The sequence below is a fragment of the Lingula anatina genome, chromosome 2 (genome assembly GCF_051362555.1).
Source record: "Lingula anatina isolate TDL-2025a chromosome 2, LinAna3.0, whole genome shotgun sequence".
Taxonomy (NCBI): domain Eukaryota; kingdom Metazoa; phylum Brachiopoda; class Lingulata; order Lingulida; family Lingulidae; genus Lingula; species Lingula anatina.
In genome coordinates this window covers 16,482,612-16,506,326 of record NC_141768.1, presented here as the reverse complement: position 1 = coordinate 16,506,326, position 23,715 = coordinate 16,482,612, and the positions used below count along the sequence as shown (strand labels likewise).

The 23,715-nt window shown below is 37.2% G+C and overlaps 2 protein-coding genes across 24 annotated transcripts in view; one reads left to right on the top strand and one right to left on the bottom strand.

Moving 5' to 3' along the window:
• Positions 1–6,301, bottom strand: part of LOC106152771 (uncharacterized) — a 38,677-nt gene extending 32,376 nt beyond the window's left edge. For 16 of the 22 annotated variants that reach the window (XM_087006830.1, XM_087006831.1, XM_087006833.1 and 13 more), the window contains exons 1-5: positions 6,194–6,301; positions 5,010–5,051; positions 4,408–4,495; positions 2,186–2,653; positions 1,494–1,686 (exon numbers count right to left, since the gene is read on the bottom strand). In XM_087006830.1, coding sequence (XP_086862956.1) covers positions 1,494–1,686; positions 2,186–2,653; positions 4,408–4,463 — 717 coding nt within the window. In that variant the 5' untranslated portion in view covers positions 4,464–4,495; positions 5,010–5,051; positions 6,194–6,301. Of the gene's footprint in view, positions 1–1,493; positions 1,687–2,185; positions 2,654–2,889; positions 3,488–4,407; positions 4,496–5,009; positions 5,054–6,193 lie in introns of those variants that run through there. The other 6 variants (XM_087006841.1, XM_087006847.1, XM_087006842.1 and 3 more) reach the window with 4 other exon arrangements.
• Positions 6,302–6,491: 190 nt separating this feature from the next.
• Positions 6,492–10,428, top strand: LOC106152775 (glutamate-rich WD repeat-containing protein 1). Of its 2 annotated transcripts, none has more exons than XM_087006853.1 (6): positions 6,492–6,722; positions 7,357–7,628; positions 7,964–8,174; positions 8,559–8,701; positions 8,928–9,264; positions 9,451–9,619. In XM_087006853.1, exons 1-5 carry the CDS (start codon positions 6,512–6,514, stop codon positions 9,234–9,236), a joined length of 1,146 nt encoding a protein of 381 aa, XP_086862979.1. In that variant the 5' UTR covers positions 6,492–6,511; the 3' UTR covers positions 9,237–9,264; positions 9,451–9,619. The 2 variants fall into 2 exon arrangements, with proteins under 2 accessions (XP_086862979.1, XP_013381956.2); XM_013526502.2 differs by having other exon boundaries at positions 6,493–6,722; positions 8,928–9,125; positions 9,451–10,428.
• The last annotated feature ends 13,287 nt before the right edge of the window (positions 10,429–23,715 follow it).

The following is a 23,715-nucleotide window of genomic DNA, read 5'->3' as shown; positions in this document are numbered from 1 at the left end:
TCAGCTAGCCTGCCTGTATATTGTGCAACTTTCTGACGTGATGCAGGTTTTTAGGTACAGTACGCATCCCAGAAAATTTATTATATCTCAAAAACTAAATAAGATATCTTTCTGAAATTTTCTGACATTGTTTAAGACATATTTCGGATGTTTATGAGAAAATTTCAACAAATTATTTGGTAAAGTGAAAAAGAATGTGCATGCTGAAATTAAAGTTTTTGTTTTTTACTTCTCTTCGAGAAAAGCAAGTCTCATATTTAAACTCCTGCTATATCTACCTAAGTTAACAAATGTGAATAAAACTGATATGACTTTAAAGCTTACATTCTTGGCTTTTTTAAAATGTACAGTTTTTAGGTATTTTCTAGACAAGTAAATACATTATCATTGATTAAATGAGGCCGCCTGTAAAATTGAGTGCATCTGGGTAGAGGGCTCAGGACCAAGGGCACTTTCTAGGTCAGATGCTGCCAGGCTCTATGGGGTTAAATCAACAGCCAGCAAATATACAGCATGAAGTATACAACAGAAAAAAATCAATGCCTTCACAAAAGTGACGAGAGAAACCGATTAAGAAAACATCACAACATAGATTACATTTTAAGAAAAATGGATCAATATCAGTATCTATGAACAACTAAAAAACAATGTATTGTGATCACATGAATACCATAAAACTTGATAATCTACTTCGAGTACTTAACATCAGTGCATGCCCCTTCAGTAACGTCTTTATTTATATGGCAACTTACTGGTTTTCTTTGTAATGGAGACTAAGAGATGCCACTTAGTAAATCTATGGCCTTTTTACATGCATTTTCACAACTAAAATGTCACCATGACAATGAATTCATCAGCAACACATTTTCAACGGAAACCAATCAATAAAGCACATAAAATAAAACACAGAACATGCAAAGATGGCATTTTCTCAAACATGCCAATTTACAAAGTGTAGCTACATGCATTACAGCCAAATGGTTCTTGTGTTAAGCAACACAGGGAAATATTTATCTCAATGGCTGTTTGCCATGATAATAAAATGTGACACCAAACATGAAGAACTGGACATTTCCAAAATTTTTGCAGGGAACAGCATGCAATTACAATTGCATGACACAAAATACTTACCCTCTATTTTCCAGAAGCATTTACAGAAAATATAAGCATATGAAAAATCACAAATCTAGTACTAATTAAACTAACTCAATGGTCTAAGGATTCTACAGAAAAGAAATGAAAAACTGGTTGAATTGCCTAATTGCCAGCATTTCCTTGAAAATATACTAGTATATCTATGACAGTGTAATAAAATTTTCTCAAAATTGAAATCTCTAGACAGGAAAGGTTTTCAACTACAGAACAATTCTATATCAATATGCACCAATCTAGTACTATATATGCGACTACTCAAAACTGCTTAAAACATATGAATGCATTAAATTCATCACCAGCATGCTGCCTCAGTTCTAGACAAAGTGGTGGTCACATACCGTTTGCCTGTTTTCCTCCTCTAGTCTTTTGTTTTTATTTTTTAAATCGTTGGCCACTGATGCAAAGTCCATGTTTTGATTATCCATCCTGCCCTTAAGCTGTCTCATTTCGTCCACCAAGTTAAAGGTCAGTCTTTCTAACTGGTCTTTTGCCCTGGACACCTCCTCCAACTCTTCCTTCATTTCCTGCAACCTGTTATAAATACTTGGACATTAAGAATCAAAGCATTGTCTTTACAGTAGACTAAAATCTATAGTGATAAAACCCTTTGTCCCTTCATTATATTTTTCAGCTATACATTTATTCTTCCTTTCTTTCTTTTGTTCCCTTTACCCTTTTTTATGGCAAAATTATAAATGTTAATTAAAATTCAAGCAATTAATTAAAAACTGAGATCTTTTATACAATTTCAAAGAGAAGCTGTATTTTTAGTTTTACACTGAATATGAAAACAATTAGAAGACAAGCCTAGTCATATAGGCGAAGTGAAAATCAAAGTCATGATGATGTAAATAAAGTCATGTTCACACCAGGATGAACTCGGACAAAAAAAGACAAATAAAACCTGCCATCTGACATCAATAGACAACCAAATTATATAGGCTAAAGGATTGACTTAAAATTTTGGTTATTGGGTGACATCAGTAAGTGTGTTTTGGTCCAAGTTGGCTCTTGTGTGAACATGGTTTACCTGGCCGTCTGTGCCTCCTTCCTACTGACCAGCTCCTGCTGACTGCCCAGCACTGCCTGCTCCACACTTTTAGTATGATTGACCAGGGCTGAGATGGCCATTCTCTCCTCTGCTATTTTATCCTCTGTTCTTTTTAACCTGCTGCTCAACTGTGCTATCAAATCATTGCTTGCTCGTAAAGAGTTCTCAAGCTGAAGTCTTGTTTGTCTCTCCTCTCGTAATACATCCTCACTTCTACGCACATTGGTTTTCAGTTCACTCTGCAACCGGACTACTTCTTCCAACAAGGCTCGGTTGGATTTTTCAGTGACATTCACTCTGGTTTCCAGATGGCGTAATCTCTCCTCTGGCTCTGCATCAAAACTGTGGTCCATTGGGACTACCTGATTGTCTTTTGTTGGGATAGGGGAGTTTCTGTTCTGGATACTGGGCAGAGCACCATATTTGGATGGAAACTGAGGCCCAGGCCTGGAATAAAACGAAATCAGCTCAGGAATATAATGTATACATACGTATACATACTTGCATACCTTATGTTTGGTCAGAAAAATTAGTATATAAAAAAGACATTCCATACACACCTATCAGTGCAATTAGTACTTCTAAAAAGTTGCAATTCTGTTTTACAGAGTAATGAAATTTTAAACAAATAACCAAGTGATATCATAATTCCCATAATACATTTAACTCAAAAGATTATATACCTTGAATATCTTAGCCAATAAGACATGCTGAATATGTCCTTCCAATAAACATAATGTAGAATGAAAACTTCAGTTCCCAAATATCAAATTTTACATCTTACGTCTTAATAAGGTGTGTTGCATATACGAATCATTATTTGCTGAATGCCAAATGTACAAAATACACTTCCCTACAATGCTCCAAGAACAATGTAACCATCGCATGCTCCTTTCCCGGAACTGACAATGCCATATACAGACAATAATGCCATTTTCAATAAAATTCCCTACTGGATACAGAAACCTGTTCCATGTGAATTGTCAACACATATCACACTGCTGATCATTGGGCCCAGGGGGAATGGTATTTGTTTGTGCTACACATACAAATTTAATGGACTGTTCCTTTGGGATGCTGTTGCTGCTCATACTAAAAAGCACTGACAGAAGGTTATTTTATCATTTGTATTCATCCATTAAACAATGGGAGAACTATTCATTGTTATTTGAGAATAACATTCAAAATAAGCCAACTGTCAAGATTTCTTTTGTGTGCAAACTTTATTCAGCTTGCAAACTGACAGATAAATAAAACCTTGATCAATAAATTTCCCAAGGCTAAAGAGGACTTTGATTTTTCTTTTTCATAAAATATACAGCCTTTACTTAACCTTTATCTTAAATTCCAAAGATGCTTTTTACTTCTTCTATGCCTTGTGTGCCTTTGGTTCTGTTTGTCTGGTTGACTGTTAGCAACATTATGGAAATAATTATGGACAGATTTGATGAAATTTTCAGGACAGGTCAGAAGTGCACCAACTTAGAATCAATTAGATTTTGGTGGTGTTTCATTGATTAATTATTTTACAATGAGAGCTGTGCTGTCTTGGCACAGGTATGAATTTTCCGAGTCATTTCTAGTCTTTTTGTTTGTTTGTTTGTTTTTTTTAATTTTTTTTTTGGATGCTTTTGGGTTGCGTTATTCAGCTACCAGTATAATATATTACAAACAAAAAGAAAGAAATATGTTACAAGATAAGCAATGACACATGACAAACTGGAAAAAATCTCAACTTTTCTTTTACTTGTAGAAGCTTTAAATCATCCTTATCTTACACAAAAATGCAAGAGAAAAGTGATTTTTAAAGAGATGAAACATATATATATATATATATGTGGAGTCAACTAAGGTGAAATACCTGGAAATTTTTTAAAGATTTGATATTTAGCCAAACATTGCATTTCATTTCTGATGTATGAAACTTGTGAGTAAAGACAGAACTCTTCAACCTGTGAGAAGTCACACCTCATTAAAATAAGTGAAAAAGGGGTACTAATAATAAAGATATAAAAAACAAGAAAATAACAATGGCTTTGTAAAAATGTCACTTCACAAGCACCAATGGTTCTAGGATCAGGAATATAATATGTTCCAACAATATCTTACATGGGAAAGACATGGAAAAAGCCATTTCTTTTTTTTTTTATTATTTAACATGCAGTTACATATACGTTGAAATTTTCATTGAAAATACTCACGACTGCATGGTTATGGGATTTACTCTCTGGCTATGAGGATACTTGCTTTTCTCCATTTCATCCCAAACTCCTCATCAAAATTAATTTCCTGCACAAAAAAAAAGAACATACAGGTGACTCCATTATACTACCATTGTTTCTGTATAATCAATAATACCTTTTGTCACTTAAAACCTTGTCATTATTGATCTTTTTTCTGCCTACCTGAGAGAATCAAATGTAAAACTAAATTGCTCACTATTGACTAGCAAGCAAATGTTTGAAACAACAAACAATATGCCTCATCACAAATCAATACAATACTCATGTTAGCATAATGAATTAATTGTCAACACATTACTGATATGACTGCCACCTACTGGAGTCATGATCATTGTGTAATTCACATTAAAGCTAAGGGCCTAAAAACCAATTAACAACAAATATAAAGATACTATATTAAAATACTAATAGTGTGAAGATGAATAAAAAATTGAAAAAAAAAACGAAATTTGAAAAAATGACATATGAAAATACAGAGAAACAAAAAATATATATTTAATGATTAACAGACACCAAAAATAAATAGAAATAGACACTGAACCCTAACATATAGAACATACCTTCATATTATTTGTGCTAAATAAGGAAAAACTTGAATAAAAACCTATATCCAAAACAAAGGAAGATAAAATTAACTGCAATGCATCCAATGAAAATCATAATAGAACAAAATGCAATTTCATAATTATACATACTAGACTAGTTATTATATAGCTTTATAAGAAATATTCTGAACAAGAAAAATGAAAAGTTAAATAATTAAAAAGTAAAACAGTTGAATTGAAAATAAGTTTAAACAAAACGTGTGAACAATCTTAATACTTAAAGGGACAGGTAGATACAAATTACTGTTTGTACCTGTAAACCACAACATGATGATATAGGGTATATGGGGATATTAGGATTCTTCATAAAAAATTAGTGAAAGTCATCTTTCACTTGTTAGATTGTTAAATTGAATAAAAATTATGTAAATGAGAGAACAGTTTCATTAGCTCTGTATGTATAAATTCAAATTATTGTTTTTCTTTTTATCAAGAGCTTGTAAAATATGTGGGTATTACCTCCAATATTTAATGACAGTCACAGAAATATTGGAGGTAATACCCACATATTTTACAAGCTCTTGATAAAAAGAAAAACAATAATTTGAAAAATTATGTAGTTTTCCAACACTCTAATCAAAATTTCAAAACTCAGAACTGCAATTGGACTGCAACACTACCGTACCTGGTACAATGCAGTTCTTTGCAAAACAATCATTTATAAATAAGGAGGCCATAATTGCAACAATAATAATTATGATAATAATAATTAAAATAATAATTTTAATAAATAAATGCTGATAACAGTAATACACATGTATATAAAGTGATTGCATACAGTAGAGCAATGAATAAAAGAAATAAACTACTTTACGATCCAGTAAAAAGATGGACAAAGAAAGAGTTTTTCTTAAAAGCCAAGGGGGAACTTTGACATCCCACCTGTTATTCAGAAGAACTTCGATCTAGAATAGTAACTTAGTGTCTGACTCTACTCCAGTAGTATATATAGTAAAAGGGTTTTGAAATCTAAATCAGTACACTACCTACTCATTTTAAATGAGTTCTAACTAATCTAATAGGTACTTGTCAACAGCAAAATGGCCAGTAGAAACCAAATCTTCAGTTAGATCACTTCTGATGATGTTAAATTGTACTTAGAATTAGTTTGTATTGACTGTCGAAGTTTTTAATACTTACCTCCACTTTCAGCTTCCCGAAGGTCAACCATTTGTTGTAGGGTATCGAAGTCCAATAAAATATGATTGGCTAATTCAGTCATGTGATATGTTAAGCTCAGTAACACTGTTAGTCTTAATTTAGTTTTGTCTTAAAATATTTATGCTTTGTAATTGATTTGGATAGTTACATGTAATATAAGTGAGATTGAATTCAACATTCAATTACATCTTTTTTTCTAAAAATACAACATTAAAAGATAAAGAGCAAAAGATGTAACGCTATAAAGATTGTAACCAATAACTAGCTCTGTATACTTGAACTCTGACCTCCACCACATGAGAGTCAAGATGTCCGACGAAGGCATGGGTTCAGGAGAGGATGGTGAAATGGAATATGTTCCCGTAGATGAGGATGAACCAGATGAAGAAGAAATGACCGAAGAAAAATCGGAACCCAAAGCTTACCTTCCAGGAACTCAACTTGATGACGGGGAAGAACTAGTTCACGATGAAAGTGCATATGTTATGTATCACCAAGCTCACACGGGTAAATGTAATAATTTGGTAAACCTTGTCCGGTCCTTGGTGTATTGCTGTTATTAGTGTCAGAACGTACTTGGTTCCTTATCACTGTTGGATTGACAGAAATTGTTATTAAAAGTGCACCTTAAACACTTGGATAAGCCTAAAAGTAGACAAAAAATTTAATTAACATAAACATTTATTTATGGCTGCGTTCATAATAAAACATGAAAAAGAAAAGAAATAAATGAAGTAGCCACGAATTAATAATATGTTAAAACGCAAACTGCCAGCTGTTCCTGAGACTGCAAAGAAGATGTCATCTTTTTTTAAGTAACCCCTTTTATTTTGACATGGTCTTGACATCTTGGACTTAACTGACGTATGTATGTGTGTGTGTACACCTTTATCTAAGGGTGCATTCCCAGAGATTTAGATCGATCCAGAGATTTAGATTTAGATCGACCTAACTCCCTGGGGGTGCACGCTAAATTGCAGTCAGCCGAGCGCGCACCATAGTTAATTACCCTCTTACAGCTTTTAGTAGGCAGGACAGAGGCTTAAGCCGGCTAAGCTGACAGTAATCTAGTGAGATTCCCCACAGGGATAGATCGATCTAAAATCTATGGGAATGGGGTCATATATTTTTTTGTTTTCAGGTGCCCCATGCCTCAGCTTTGATATCCTTCAGGACAGTTTGGGTGCCAGCAGGGAAGACTTCCCTATGACAACCTATATTGTCTGTGGTACACAAGCTGAAAGGTCACATGCTAATCATGTGATTGTGATGAAGATGTCCAATCTTCATAAGACAAATAAAGACGAAGAGGACAATGATGCTGGATCAGAGTCGGACAGCGAAGATGAAGATGAAAAGCCGGAGCTAGAAGCTGCCATGATAAAACATAATGGTGGTGTCAACAGAGTTAGGGTATGCAGTTTTGAAGTGACTACATGAATTCTTTTTTTAGCGACCTTTCAGTTCAGTATGACTTGTGCTGGGAGTTATTCTATTACATGGAGTCTCAGCCTGCTGAGAAATTAAATGTTAATACATTGTACATGTATGCCCTGAATTTTATCAACTATAACAACTCAAAAAGTTAAAACTGGTAGGCAGAATATATTGAATAAAGTGTTCTGAAATGTAATTAGTTAAAATACAAAGAATTCATAAGAATATAGATTGGTACTTTGATTATAAACCCCAAAGAATGATTTTATAGAAGATTCTATGTTGTGCACTTTTGCCTCTGGTATTTTTAGGCAACAACTGTTGGAGACAAATCCATAGCAGCATCATGGTCAGAAATGGGGAAGGTGCACATCTGGGATTTGTCCAGGCCTCTAAGTGCAGTCAATGACTCCAGTGTGATGAGTATATACACCAGGAACCAGGAATCTCCTCCGCCATTGTACACATTTGGTGGGCACCAGGTGGAGGGATTTGCCATGGATTGGTCATCTACAGAACCAGGTGTGTGTGTGTGTGTGTGTGTGTGTGTGTGTGTGTGTGTGTGTGTGTAGAAGAAGAATTTGTAGTTTTTATTGAACATTGATAATCCATAGATGTACTGCAATATTGTCTCAGATGTAAAGATATTGAGAAATGAAATGAAATATATGTTGAACTTGAACGTGTGATTCTGAAGGTTTTTAAAATCTTGTTTACTGTGGTGGTGGGGGGGGGGGGGTCTTTTCTCAAACCAGCCAGATTTTCCAGTACAATATAAAGGCACAGAAATATGAGCTCAGTCACTGCAAAAATATGGCAGAGTAGGTAAGCAGTAATAATTATCAGAAATGGTATATTTAACTTAAAGAATTATACATCATTTCATGATTTTGCTTTTTTTCCCAGGAAAGCTGGCCACAGGAGATTGCAATAAGAATATCCACATCTGGACACCTAAAGAAGGGGGAACATGGCATGTTGACCAGAGACCCTATGCTGCACACACAGCCTCAGTAGAGGACATACAGTGGTCACCAAATGAACCCAATGTAAGTTGTAATAAGAAAAATCAAATGTGTGTCTTTTAAGTAGATCATAACTTAGTAATTATAAAGAAACGGCTTTGAAAATGGAATCAATGGTGAAAACACTGAAAAAAGTTTGTGGGGATTGAAAAAAGTTTTTGGATATTTTTGGTTCATTAATTTATATTGTTTGAAAGGGTGATTTAAATTTAGACCAAAACCTCGATAATCAACCCACTGTGTGTTTTAGGTATTTGCGTCATGCTCAGTGGACAGATCAATACGGATATGGGATGCTAGAGCAGCACCAAGTAAAGCATGTATGTTAACTACTGAAAGTGCACATGAAAGAGATGTCAATGTGATCAGTTGGAACAGAAAAGAACCTTTCATTGTATCTGGGGGAGATGATGGCATCTTAAAAATCTGGGATCTGAGACAATTTCAAGTGAGTTTTTTATTACTGTTATTATTTTGGATTCATGGTTTGTTATTCATTTTCGGTATTAAGGAATTGCACTTTCAAGTTTTTGAAAATAATGCTGTAAAAATCTGCTAGATGTGAGATGGGATGTCAAAATATGAAGGTGAATTTTTCTTAGCCTGTAGCTCACTTTGGAAGGTCTTCAGTATGACTTTGTATTTAACAACAAGATCAGTAATTCAATGAATTCTCAATACCTTCCATTATTTTGATAGATCTACCTACTAGAATAATATAACTAAATATTGATGTAAGTTAAATTGATAACAGCGTTACACATCAATTTCAGAATGGAAAATCTGTAGCCTTGTTCAAGCACCATACTGCTCCAATCACATCAGTGGAATGGCACCAGGCAGACTTCTCAGTGTTTGCAGCCTCGGGATCTGATGATCAGATTACGCTGTGGGATTTAGCTGTGGAAAGAGACTCTGAAGCACCTGGAGGGAGTAAAATGGAAGAGCCAGAGGTGCCTCCTCAGTTATTGTTTATACATATGGGACAGACAGATATTAAGGAATTACACTGGCATCCTCAGATTCCTGGACTAATATTGAGTACTGCTCATAGTGGATTTAATATATTCAAAACAATAAGTGTATAGCAGGAGAAGATATGGAGGAGCATGGTTTTAATTTTTACAATCCCTTTGGGAAGAATAACCACTGTTATTGTTTTTCAGTTTACTTGAACTAACAAGTAAGAGATGAAGTCAACTAAACAATTCGCCAAAAAAGAAAAAAAGATGGAGTCTGAACTGCCATGTATTACATTTGTACTCGTGTCAAATTTTGAATATTACAGTAACTATGATATAATTTAGGGTCTTTAATGTCTTTAAAGGTTAAATAAGAGAAAATAATTGACAACATTTGATGCAGCATAGCAAGGTGTTGTGAAACCATCAAATTTACCACAGACTTTTACTGCAAAATGAATGCAGTTTCAGTTTTAATGTGAGCAGAGCAAATATATTTATTGGTGCTTTACCTTTAATAATAAAAGGCAACTAGAGAGATGTCTAGTGATCCTCCAGCTTTTTGAAATTTTGGGTAAATGGAGTAATGTAAGAGAGGAGGGGAGAGTGGGTCATTTTGTGTTTCAGTGTGTAATGAATCCCAGAAAATTGTAAGAGGTTACAACAATCGCCAATGGTAAGAATTTCATTGCAGAATTGCTTTGGCTGCATTGGTCAAATTAATAATTATTTTTTAACAAACACAGGACAAACAGTACTTTTATAAAATAAAAATGCCAAAAAACTTAATCTCTTGCTTATTTCATTTATTTGTCATATAGGTGTATTTTTTGTAACAATGCCCTAATGTTTCATACAGAGTACATATCCAACATGTTATCTTACAGATTTTAATGCAGCGCCTTGATTTTTTATTGAACTACATAGTAATATGTCCACAAGAGTGATCAGATGACTGAAAATCAATATTTTGAAGAGATGCAATCAAAGTGAGTTCTGGCTAAAATTGAACCCATTACATAAAAGTCTAAAATAAAAATTTTACCATGGTTTGTCAAATATCCATACTTTTACTTACTGTATGGCCAAATTTCGTGCAGAACTGAAATCTGATGGAATTTAATACCCGCAGTGATGTCTGGGATCACTTAAGTTGTTTTGTTTAAAAGCAGTGAGACCTTACTTCAGTGGTAATAAGTTAAGTCAAATGTGTCAAACTCTCATGTCAGTGTACAGAAAGGCTGAGGAAATAATGACTAGCTGAAATGAATTGGTTGCCTTTCATTTCGCCCAAGAACCTGAGTAAATTACAGGAAGACGATTTGGTGTTTGGCAAATTAATTCATTTAAATGGAAGAGATGTGGACAGCGGCCATCTTTTGAAACGATACGTGATCAAAGTGAGTCACTTAAGTGCTATTGGAGTCAGTTTGACCAACTAGAATTGAAGAATGGGGTGCTCTACCGAAAATGGCCATTTAAGAAGCAAGATAAAAGTTTCCATTGGCAATTGTTGACCCCTGAACCGTTGAGGAGAACAATGTTTGAACACCTTCATGCCAATCCCACATTTTGGAGTACATCGCACTATCTTGGCCCTTAAAGAAAGATGTCATTGGTCAGGTATGGACACTCAAATTAGACTATGGGTACAACAATGTGATGAGTGTGGGGCTGCAAAGAGTCCTAACAAAAAGAGGCAACCTAAATTGAAGTTGGCAGTTGGTGCTGTATTGGAAAGAATTGGAATAGATATCAAAGGACCTTTCCATATGACAGATGCAAACAATCGATTTGTCATGGTTGTAAGTGATTATTTCAGCAAATGGACAGAAGCATATGCCATTCCAAACCAAGAATCTGAAACTGTCGCCAAGAAGTTCATGGAAGAATTTATTTGTAGATTTGGTGCCCCACACAAAATTCATACCGATAGAGGGAGGAACTTTGAGTCGAAGCTATTTGGAGAGATGTGCAAACTTCTGGTGTGAAGAAAACTGTCACCACAGCCTATCATCCCCAGAGTAATGGTATGGTGGAGCGATTTAATAGGACGATTGGTGTTATGTTAAAGATCTTTACCTCTAAGCATCAGACAGATTAGGATGACTATATACCATATTTAATGATGGCGTACCGAGCGACCGTGCATGAAAGTACAACTCTGTCTCCAAATCGTCTTATCAACTTGCCAATAAATGTCATGATCGGGTCACCAGCGGACGAAGAAAAGACCACTCTAGAGTATGCCGTTGAAATGCAGATGAAGATGGAAGAGGCCTTTAACATAGCCAGGCATGAGCTTGGACAGGCAGCCAAGAGACAAAAGAAGTATTACGATCTGTGTTTGGATGAGGAAAAATTCTGTGTTGGAGACATGGTGTGGTTATACTCCCCACTTAGGAAGAAGGGACTGAGCCCGAAACTACAATGTCAATGGGTGGGACCATTCACTATTGTTGACAAGTTGAGTGATGTGGTGTACAAGTTACAGAAGAATGCTAGATCTGACGTGAAGATTATAAATGGAGATTGTCTGAAGAAATATCATGGCAGTGCAGTGGCTCCCTGGTTTGTACCGGTAGATCGACACAAAACGGTAGCAACACAGACGGATGGTGACAAAGCATGTAGGCATATCCTAGGACTCAAACTGATCCCGTTCCCCCTGCCATTGAAGAAGAGGGTACAAAAGAACAGACGGATGGTGACGGAAGTATAGAGATACCTCCTGAGACTGATATTGATCTTGCTCCACTTACTAATGAAAAAGAGGTTATAAATGAACAGACGGATGGTGATAAAAGGAAAAGCCCAACTGAGACTCAAACCGATTCCGTTCCACCTGCTAGAGAAGAAGATGGTAAGAGTGAGCCCGTCCCAAACAGTACTGTCGATGCTCTAGCTCCAGTCCCGAGGAGACCGCGGCGCAACCGACGGCCTCCCCCGAGGTTTAAAGACTATGTTTAAGTATAAAAATGCATTGGTTCAAGTCATTTGATACCCTTGGCTCAACTGAGAACGTCACTCGCTATTGCTGGATTTTTTCAAAGTTCGGAGTTAGATTATTAGTCTATTGTTAGTTCACTTTTATATTGTTAATAGTTGTAATATTTCAGCAGTTGTTTGAAAAGTTTTCTTTCTTTTGATGTTACTTGAGCCATGAGGACAGGACTCGTAGAGGGGAGGGCATTGTAATGAAAATTTTAGTTACCACGTGGACAGTTGTTTTAAGTTGATAAATGTTCATGTGATTGTTGGGGGAGATTTATGTGCCTCACCATTTATTTAATGTATGTGATCAGTGTACCATTTCTATGGACATTTGCAGTATCAATAAGCTCCGAGGGGAATCAGCGAGAGTAAGAAAATGTCCATACCCTCCCTCTCATGCCCCCTGGGTAAGAACAACGTCGGCCTCTTTGTCTTTCAGTGCGCTCACCTCACGCTGAGCTGAAGACATTGGATTCAGGAGACGCTTTCAGCTCGAGGCTCTGATTGAGAGAATTTCACTCTCTCTGGCAGGTGTACTGGGGAGGTTAGTTGTTTCTGTTCACGCCAGTACAGGGTTTGCGCCGTGTCGGAACCTAAGGTTACCGTTGGTGGGCAGCACTCGGGGAATCTACCGTCTTGATTCTCGCAGGTACAGTGCACAGGGTTGCGCCATGTCGGAACCCTTCGTCGCAGACCATACCGTACCTGAGCGTCGACCCGTGTTCCTACGACTCCATCATCGGCAGTACTCGGAACAGATGTTTCATTTTGGACATCAATGCACACACAAGACTATTACTTACTGGAACATTTTGTTTTGATAGATTTTAATAAACTTTATTCTTTATGTTGCTTGTTTCTTATTCGATCAGAACCTTTAAAACAATGACAGATCCTTATTAAATTACTGTAAACTGGACTTAATAAAATCCGTTACAATATTTCAGTGTGATATTAAATGTTGATATCGCGATACAATATAATTATGTGCGATTATATCTTTCCAGGCTCCAGAAAGCCCAGGGCCGGCTTTCACAAAACGTTTCGCAATTTGCGCAATCGCTATGGTTTTGCACACTTGCGCTAGTTTTTTTTGCGTAGCTTTCTCGAAACCATTCGCAATTTTCTTCGCTATTAGCGCATGAGGTTGTGCCCGGAAGTAAATATTGTAATCTCGAAGCCCTGCTCTTCGGACCGCGAAGGCAAGAAATATAGCAACAAATGCTCGTGCTCCGTGAACGTCTGCTCAGCTGACACAAATTTCCCGAAAAAGCGTAGTAGTTTTTCCAATGAGGAGATTGATATCATTGTGGACAAGGTGTCTTCCAATCCTACTCTTTTTTGCCAACTGTCAAACACTGTAACTCAAAAATCGAAGGAGGAGATTTGGAAAAGGATAACTCAAAAGTAAATAGACACTTTCATTTCAATACTTAAACAAAACCCCTTAATAGTACCCCCTGACCCGTGTTGCTTGTGTAATTTCATAACAGCAAATCCCATACTAGTAATATTATAATAATACAGCTTTAAAAGTTGAAATTTTTATTTCTGAAAATATGTGTTTTTTTCCCCTGAAAACTGGTGAAAGTATTAAGAAGTAAATTGAATTAAATTAAATTAATTACTATGATTTATACAGGTATATATTGTTATATTTTTTAAATCAGGATCAACAGTGTTTCCTTGAATGTAAGGAAATTTACTGAAGTGAGAAAGAAGTGGTACAAATACTCTAGTCATACCAAAAGAAAAGAAGCTGAAAGAAGAAAGGAGATGAGGAGGACTGGGGGAGGGCCAGAACCTCCCCAGCTTACAGCTAGGGAGCAAAAAGTAAGTTTATAAACTGCCAAAACCCTGAGTGAATTATGGGAGTCTATGGTGGAAGAATTGAGAAAAGAGCGCGCTTAAGCTCTTGAATTTTAAGAAAAAAGACTGGAGGCAGAGCAGGAGATGCAGGCAAAAATTTTTGAGAGAGAAGACCGTCAACGGGCAATGGACCAGGAGAGAGAGGAGAGGCAATGGTAGGAATGACGAGAAGAGAAAGAATGAGAAACACAGCACCAGCATTAAATGATGTGCCTCCTTCTGCAAATTAAAAATTGAAAGTCTCATGAATATCCAGTTTTCACTTTGTATTTTCAACATTCATGCGTTGATAGTAACTTTTTATTTTAAACACTCACTAGCTGCTGTTGTCTGAAATTATGTTGCAGATAGGTTAGATTTCACATTTGGCCAGTTTTAGAAAATATGTATTAAAATGGTCCTGGATGTGAATTGTTATATTTCGTTTTAGTTTTTCTATTGAGAAATTAAACAATGCATGCTGAGCCTTTTTGTGATTATATTTTTCACTTTGTATTTTCATTATTCATTGATTAAAGTAAATATTTTTTAAATTTTCCAGTTCTGATTCTTGTAACCATTTACTCTTCCAAGAACAAATTGATAACAAATACTTTTCATTCAGTTGTTATGGAGTTGGAAAATTTGAATAGATGTGTGGAGAAATTTAGAAAAGAGACGGTACAGACAGTGGAAATTGTTATTTACTATCATGTCCAAATTTAAAATTGTGTCTGTGAAGAAATGCCAAACATCACCCACTACTTTGATGTGTGGCATGTAGCACTGTGGAACAGCAACTTAAAGCAAATTATCATTGCAGGCACTAAAAGGAAACTGACTGCATTAAGCAAACAAAAGCGATGTGAAACACTAGGACCTTGACTTAAGAACATAACAAACCATATGTACTGGGTTCCTCCATCAATTTTGATGGCCATGAAAAAACCTTGACAGTGTGTGCCTGGGGGTGAAAGGTCAGAGGAAGCCGCGCAGAATGAACTAGAGGTGTTGCGTGTGCAGTTGAACAGGTTCTACAAGAAGGCACCACACTGATGTGGCCTTTGTGAGAACACAACGAGAGACTTTCTCAAATATCAGTGAAATGACAAACCATCCCTGAGAAATAAGCCAAAAAACAGTTGGAAGATCCTCAACTACATAGAGTCTACTAGTAGAGAGATGGTAATAAGTGTTGTTTCACATTCAGGCTATCCAAACTGAGGTATTTGCTTCCCCCAAACAGTCCAATCAAATCTGAAAGTTGCAAAAAACATAATCCTCACTGAATAAAACTTACTTATATTCTAAACTTTATAAACATGTGAATAGGAATTTAGTCCGAATGATCTGAACGATTGAATTTTTTTAAATCGCACTCTGCTAAATTATTTGCTGCCCTCAGTACATGGCAGCAAGGTGTTAGTGCTGCACTGGCACATCTCCAGTGGTGAGACCTGTTTCCTCTCTCTGAAAAAGAGAAGGCAATCCATTTGCCTCTTCTCCCAGAGGGGTCTGATGCCCACTTTCATCTCAACCAGATGTCTCTCCAAGGCCCAAGAAAATGCTATTGAATGCCATCTGCCTATGATTTACCTCTGATCCTGCACGTATGAGAAATTGACACCTAGTTAGTGGTGGCCCTACAGACCTTAGCACGTTGGATTATGGGGGTATGTAAAGATGTGACTGGCATTCATCAGCTCTGAGGAAAGGCTAATACCTGGAGAAGAAGAGGCAAGACTGGAGTTAAGGCTGCATCTGAACCTTAAAAAGGAAAGCCTCACTTTGCACCTCCTCAACTGGAGGGTTTTATTGGACCTCTTTACCATGAGCAATGGGGAGGTCCATGAACAACTAAGGCGACTGTTCAAGCCAGATAAGAAAGAAATGAAGTAGGTATCTAAAAGTCTGGAGGCCTTTGATTCCTGCTGTCATCTGGATAGAGCCCAGAAATTCTTGAATTTGCCTAGGACAGTTGGTTTTCAAGAAATTGTTGATGCGGTTGGAGTCAGTAGTTGCAGGGTTAAAATCAAAGGATTGACTGCAGTCTATTGCAATCTGGTAATATACCCCTGTCCTCAAACATGCAAAGGCATTAAGGAGATTGGAGGAGTAGTAGCTGTGGGAAAACACCTGAATCACCAGGTGAAAACTGAAGTATAGGCAACAGTTTCAAACTGTATATATTTTTTAGCATCCAAAAATCCAGTCTTTAACTTACATGGGGACTTATGCACCCTGCAAAACATGCAGTCTCCTTTACTTGTGCACCAGGCAGGCTCTCCTACATGGAGAGAATTCATATAGATTTTGTAGGCCCACTTCCCAAAACGGACAGAGGTAACCAACATTTGTTGATGATAGTTGATCAATTCTTAAAATGAGTTCAAGTAATAATTATGTCCTACTCAGTCAGCAGAAGTAACAGCAACAGCTGTCATTAATTTCTCCAGATTTGGTTACCCCTGGGGATATTCCCTGACCAAGGCCGAAACTTTGAAAGTCAACTCTTTCAAGATGTCTATAAGCTTTTACATATCCACAAAGCGCGCACAATGCCCTATCGGCCACAAGGAAATGGGGCTGTGGAGCAGTTCGGTGTTTTGTGAGTTCGAATCAGAGAGACTGGGATATTTATATATCACAGCTTGCAGGAGCCATTCGAGCAACAGTAAATCGCTCAACAGGATTCACCCCCAATAGACTAATGCTGGGAAGGGAGATCAATACACCAGCGCAGCTGATGTTTAGGCCACCAGATGGAGGGGATCAGGCAGAAGAAAGCTATGTGGAGCGGGTAGAGGAGGTGATGCAGTCAACCCATGAGATGGTTAGAAGACACCTAAAAATGGCACAGAGGCGGTCCAAAAGAGACTATGATTTGTGGGTCTGCTAAAAAAAATGGTAGGTAGGAGATGTGGTGTGACTACGCAGCTTCACCAAGGAGGTGCAAAAAACTTAACCCAGTGTGGAGGAGCCAGGGGTAGTTATGGTGGTTTTGTCCCCTTCATTATATAAAGAGAAGATGAAGAAACAGCTGGTAACTGCAAATCATGATCGCCTGAAACTAGTATTTATAGTGTTAGTTAAATGTTTTATTAAGTATTTGTTTAAGTGGTTATTTTTTCTTATGCATTGTTGTTCTTATTACAGTTTAGACCTCGCCACATTCAAGTCCATGTTTAAGTCAAGTTCAAGTAATAATAAAGTCAAGAGTGACAGTACAAAACATTTAGTGTTTTCATCTCATACAACATATAACAAGTATTGATAAATACACAATGTTTTATGGTATTGTACAGTGCATCGAGAAAATGATTAGAAATAAGAAAAACATTGATATCTATATGAATATTCCCTTTAGACCAAAATTTCTAGAAGTTCTGATGAGAAATCAAAAGGGAGTAAGACCTATATACGATACCTTTGTTACTAGCTTGTATTTTAGACCAAAAAGTGAAATAAAATGGGAAAGTGAGTTGAATGTGTACCATGATGAAAAATGGTGGATGGAAAAGAATAACTCGATTTAGAAGTTGGATGATATGAGCCTTAGATGGTTTCAATATCAACTGGTCCATATAATCTTGGGAACAAATTCTTTTTTATTTCGGATAAATGTAGTAGAATCAAATTTATGTGTATTTTGTATAAAAGAGGAGGAAACTTTTGTTCATTTGCTTTGGGAATGCGGTAGAATTTCAGAAATCTGGGAACAAGTAAGAGAATGGTTAGAAAATGATTTAAATATAAAAGAAAGATTAAACTTAATTGACATTATATTTGGAAAAAAAACAAAGTTTGGTAAATTTAATTATTTGTTTGGTTAAAAAATTTATATATTGCCAGAAAATGACCAAAAGTGTCCCAGATTTCTTGAAAGTAAAAAGTTATATTAATCAATATATGGAAAGTGACTATTTTACTTATAGCAAAAATATGGATAATGATGGTTTTATTAAAAAATAGAAAAAATTAGGAAGTGATTTTGTGGATAGGAAATTTAACAGTTAAGTACCGTTAGAGCTTGTATGTATATATGGGTGTGAGAGTGTTTTGTATTTTTTGTTTTGAAATAAAAAAAAAAATAAAAATAAAAAAAAATAAAAAATAAAAAAGTATTGATAAATAAATGTGCAAAACATTAGCATTACAGTTTCTGTCTTTAAATATTGGTTGCCAAATGCCTACTTATTAAGTTGACAATCTTTCTATCACATCTGATTTCATAGGTATGATAATAAAAATACAGATATCTATATAGCATTGAATATTTAGCTTGACTGTGACCATCTGGCTCAGGTTGGAAAGTAGTGGAAAAGTCATGAAATTAGGTACTTAAAAGTCCTTAAAAGTCCTTGAATTTATGGTGCTCTTAACACTATGAATCCTGCAAGGCCGACTTGCCTCTGCCAAAAAGTTTGCTGTGCCCCAGAGATACACTTGAGGAAGCAAAGGCTATCCTCAAGGGACAATTAGAACTGGTCTTAAGGCCAAAACATAACAATTGGTGTAAGCAGGTGGCTCGGGATCTCCAAATTTGGTTTCGAGCACCATAAATGGATCGGTGAGAATATAGTCTATATTCCAAAACCTTCAAGACAGGGAAGCAGCAGTGCAACCACGGGCCTGGAAATGTCAAAGGACATTAGGCTGCAAGATGACCCCACCATAACGCATCGAAGGGTGATTATGAGTGAGGATATGTGGAAAGGTAAAACATATCTGAACAGGGAATCTGTGAGAGTAAAAAAATACTACATCCAATCATTGGACCTTGCACTTTGAGAACTAGAAAAAAGAATAAAGTGAAACCAGACAATGCATGCAAAAATTGTGAAAAAGGCAAAGAACCATATTTCAAAAGGCTCATTAACCACACACCCCTTTGTCACATATTTCAATTTACAACACACATCAAAAGTTTGTTTCTGAAACTCCATCACACACGACAGGTTCTGTTTCATGGAGATATTTCTCGACAGCAATTCGAATGAGGAATTTGAGAGATATACACCTGATGATCTTCATAGTGGTGGTGATAATACTTCTATAGATAGTGAAAGTGGAGATAATGATTCTAGTGATTCTAAAACTGAAGAGATAGGCAAACAAAGTGTGCCAAAAAGTGGATATGATCATGGATGGCTGATTGATTTTTCAGAAACAGTGGGTCCAAATAATTTGCCAGAAAATATGACAGAAGTTGATTATTTCTCTTTATTTTTTACCAATGATGTGATTGAAATGTTTGTTTGGGAGACAAACAGATATGCTGATCAGGTCAAACAACAAAAGCCCGACTCTTATAAAGTGCGTACATAGCCAAAAATGGACTTCCATGAACTTTCAGTCCCTTACTGATGCTGACAGGACTAACTAAACGTTCTTCCTATGATCTATACTGGTCAACAGATCCCTTGACAGAAATGCCAAAATTCAGAAGTGTGATGAGTAGAAGTATATTTTTGAATATTCTGACTTTTTTTTTTCATTCGTGTAACAATGACAAAATTTTACCAAGAGATCATCCCAATCACGATAAGGCCTTCAAAGTTCGCTGTCTTTTTAAGAAACTTATACCTGTCTGGCAACATTATTTCAATCCAGGGGAAGAAATTTCAATAGATGAGGCTATGACTCCTGTCAAAGGACAATAAAACATCATGCAGTATATTCCAGATATGCCCAATAAATGGGGACTAAAGGCTTGGGGATTATGTAAAACTGGGATCTCTACTTGGGAAAAGACAAGACCCTGCAATGAACCAATGCGCCCCTACCCATGCTTTAAGCAATTCCACAGCCTTTTGGATTATAAAGTGGATTGTTTTGAAGTCCTTCATCAAAATTAAAATAAGAAATTTTGTCAAACACTGCCACATGCACCAGAGAATTTGATGATACCCCAGAGAATTTTCTCTCTTGGCAGCTGTCATTTAAAAACATAGTGAAAGGAGCGCAACTTTCCCCAAGAGAAGAGCTTGATCTTCTGGAGTGGAACACAATCTGCAGAGCTGGCTAAGAAAATACCCGCAGTACATGTCAACCACCCCAGTGTTGAACTAAAAACGGTATGGAAGCGATTAGAAGAAAACTTCAGTAAGCCAGACGTTGTTTCCATCTCCCTGATAACAAAGGTGCTAAACACCAGGAAAATGGGCAAGACAGATTACCGTGCTCTTAGAGATTTTGGGGATGCCTTACAGATGCTAAAATACGTCAAAGAAGACAGCAGCCTCCCAGGGCTAGAATATTTAGACACCTTCATGGGCATCAATCCTCTTGTAGACAAGCTACCAGACGATCTGCAAGATAAGTGGAGGTCCAGAGCCCATCATTACAAGCAAACCAACGGAAAGTTCCCACCCTTCATGGTCTTCTCTAAATTTGTCAGAGAGCATGCTTTAGAAAGATGTGAATGCAGCTTTCCAGTAAGGCTAACAGAGCAGCCTGAGATCAAGATCGCCTGCGGGTTGTCGCAGATTTTTTAGACATCGCCACACCCGTCGCGGTCCCCAGCTTTGAACTTAAAATTTTAAGATTGCTCGCAAGATTTTTCACCCATTTTGGGCATCCTAGACACAATCTCCAATGACCTACGATGCCCTCCGATTAATCGGAGGCGTCCTCCGAATAATCTGAGACTAGTCGCAAGATTCTGTGTGGGATTGGAAAATCAGGTTGAGATTCAATGTCTGCGAGTAGTCTCCAGCGCCCTCCAACTGAATCAGAGGCGCCCTGCGACGATTCGTACGCTTTATGTGATCGTCTCCGACGAATCTTACGGTGGAATCGTAGTAAATCGCTGTGTATATAAGGGCCGGATCGCTAAAAGTTTGAGACGCTCTTGCTGCAGGAAGCTGTGACAGAAGATTTTGAAGATGCCAAGGGGAGGACCAAGGGGAGGAGGCAGGGGAGGAGGCAGAGGAGGAGGAAAGGGGAAAGCAGGAGTCAGGGGGAAGGCCAAAAACAGGCAGCCAGAGACCCCAGAAGAGGAGCAGGCTGCCCCAGAGGTGCAGGATCAGGAGAGTGGAGACAGATCTGAGGAGGAGGAAGAGGTTCTAGAGAGGCCTGATGCCAGTGACCATGAGGAGGAGGAGGAGGAGGAGGATGGAGTTGTGCAGGATGATGGAGAAGCATGGGACAGGTACAGGACAGTGTACAGAGAGAAATACAGATGACCGAGGTCAGAAAATCCTCCTTTTCCCCCACATATACCCAGGGGGAAAAAGATTACAAGAAAAGACGCTTGCAGATAACGTCTCCGATCGCCTCCGATGCAATCGGAGGCTAATCCCACGATTTTTCGACAAAACCGGGTCAAAATCCTTGAAAAAATCTCAGACGATGTGACTGCTCCACTTTTATTAGGATTATTGCCAGGATTGTTTAAGGATTCTTTATTTTCTACGACGACCCCCGGCCAAAACTAATCCCCGACAGATCGTCGACATTGTGACTGGGCCATAAATACACTTGTATACAAAGTTTTATCAATGCAAAACAAAAACTGTAAAAGTTAATTACACACACACACACACACATATATGGTGAGTGTTAAAAAACAGGAGAAGTTGCTAACAGGACTGCAGGGGAAAAGATACAAAATATCTTGAGTGCAAAGGTTAACCTTTTATATGACATCACTTCATTGAGGTTTTCCTAAAAACTACATATTTAATGTTTCATTTGCCAAGTTACTTATGATAATTCATTAGGTGAATTACGTTACTTTTGAAATAGCGTAAGGTAATGGCGTTATAATTCATTATACATTGGTTATGACTGTTGTGCCTGGGGTGTGTGAGAATATGTCACAGAGTATTGGTACAGTGCTGGTGGGTTTGTCTGTCAGTTTTTGTGGAGGTTTGCATATAAGTAGCTGTGTATACTGATTACTGAGTCGATGCTGCAACCTACTGATATGGGAATACGACACCAAACAGTTGCATATGCAGATATAGGGTAGAACAAATCGAGATAGCCAGACATTTGGGTGTGTACAGGAAAATGTGCATAGAATCTTGAGAAGAAGGCCTGTGACAGAAAATGTGATACCTGCTAAATCTACGGGTAGTCCACGAAGTGGAAACGCCAAAAGTGATTTTGTCATCATTAACCTGGCAAGAAGAGAGCAGATCAAAATCTGCTAAATTCATTGCCTTGGAGCTACAGGCCCAACATTTGGCTTGATTGTCTCAGCAATGGTAAACCCCAGTGTTATCAACATCATCAAATCAATCATGCAGTCACACCTAACTCAATGTCCAGTAATCAGTTTATGAATATTTGAGTAGTTTTTGTCAACGTTCGCTATAAAACCGAGCGTATACTGGCTCTGGGTGCAGTCACGTTGCTGTTCTCAGAATGTAATAGGGTAAGCTATGTAGAATGCTTTGGGTATGTACATTTAGTTGTTGATTTATTTCGATATGAAAATTATGGTAAACCGTTATCACCTATTTGTGGTTAATTAAGTCAGGTGGTATTTGTATTTAAGTGATCTTTTTTATATCAAAATCATATACAGCTGACATGTACAATATCCTTTTAGATGATTATGTTTTTCCTGGCTGTCATGTAGCTGTACTGTATGCTTTTAAGTTGTCAAATGGTGTTTGAGTATAAGATACCATAACCATATGATATTATAGTTTCATACGTATGATATATACAACATACATGTGACATATGTAGTTGTATGATCTTGCGAGGCAATTGTGCAAGGTTCTTGTTTAAAACTACAGCTAATTTACTTCCAATAGCAATTGGTGACTGTTATAAATATCTACATATTTCTAAGTCTTACTTCACCTGCATTTAAAAAGTTCACATCTTTTTGCAGTTTTCATTCCGCCTGAGAGTGAATGTGCATTTCAGTCAGTAAAGGAGTTTAGCTATAAATATCACTACTCATGTCTTTCTTTCATTATTTCAGGCAAGAGAAATCCAGTGGTGGAGGGGCCAGAGGGTTGGTTAATAACAGCCAACTCTACAGCCTGGATGACAGAAGACCTCATGATGGAATGGGTGACCAAAATCCTGAAGGTGTATACTGAGCAACGGCCTTCTCTCCTCGTAATGGATGCCTTCTCTGCGCCTACCACCGAGAGGGTGGCATGTGCACTGCAGCGAGTGGCAGCAAAACCAGCAATAATCCCTGGAGGATGCACCTCAAAGGCCCAGCCCCTAGATGTGTCATTGAACAAGCCGTTCAAAGGCCATCTT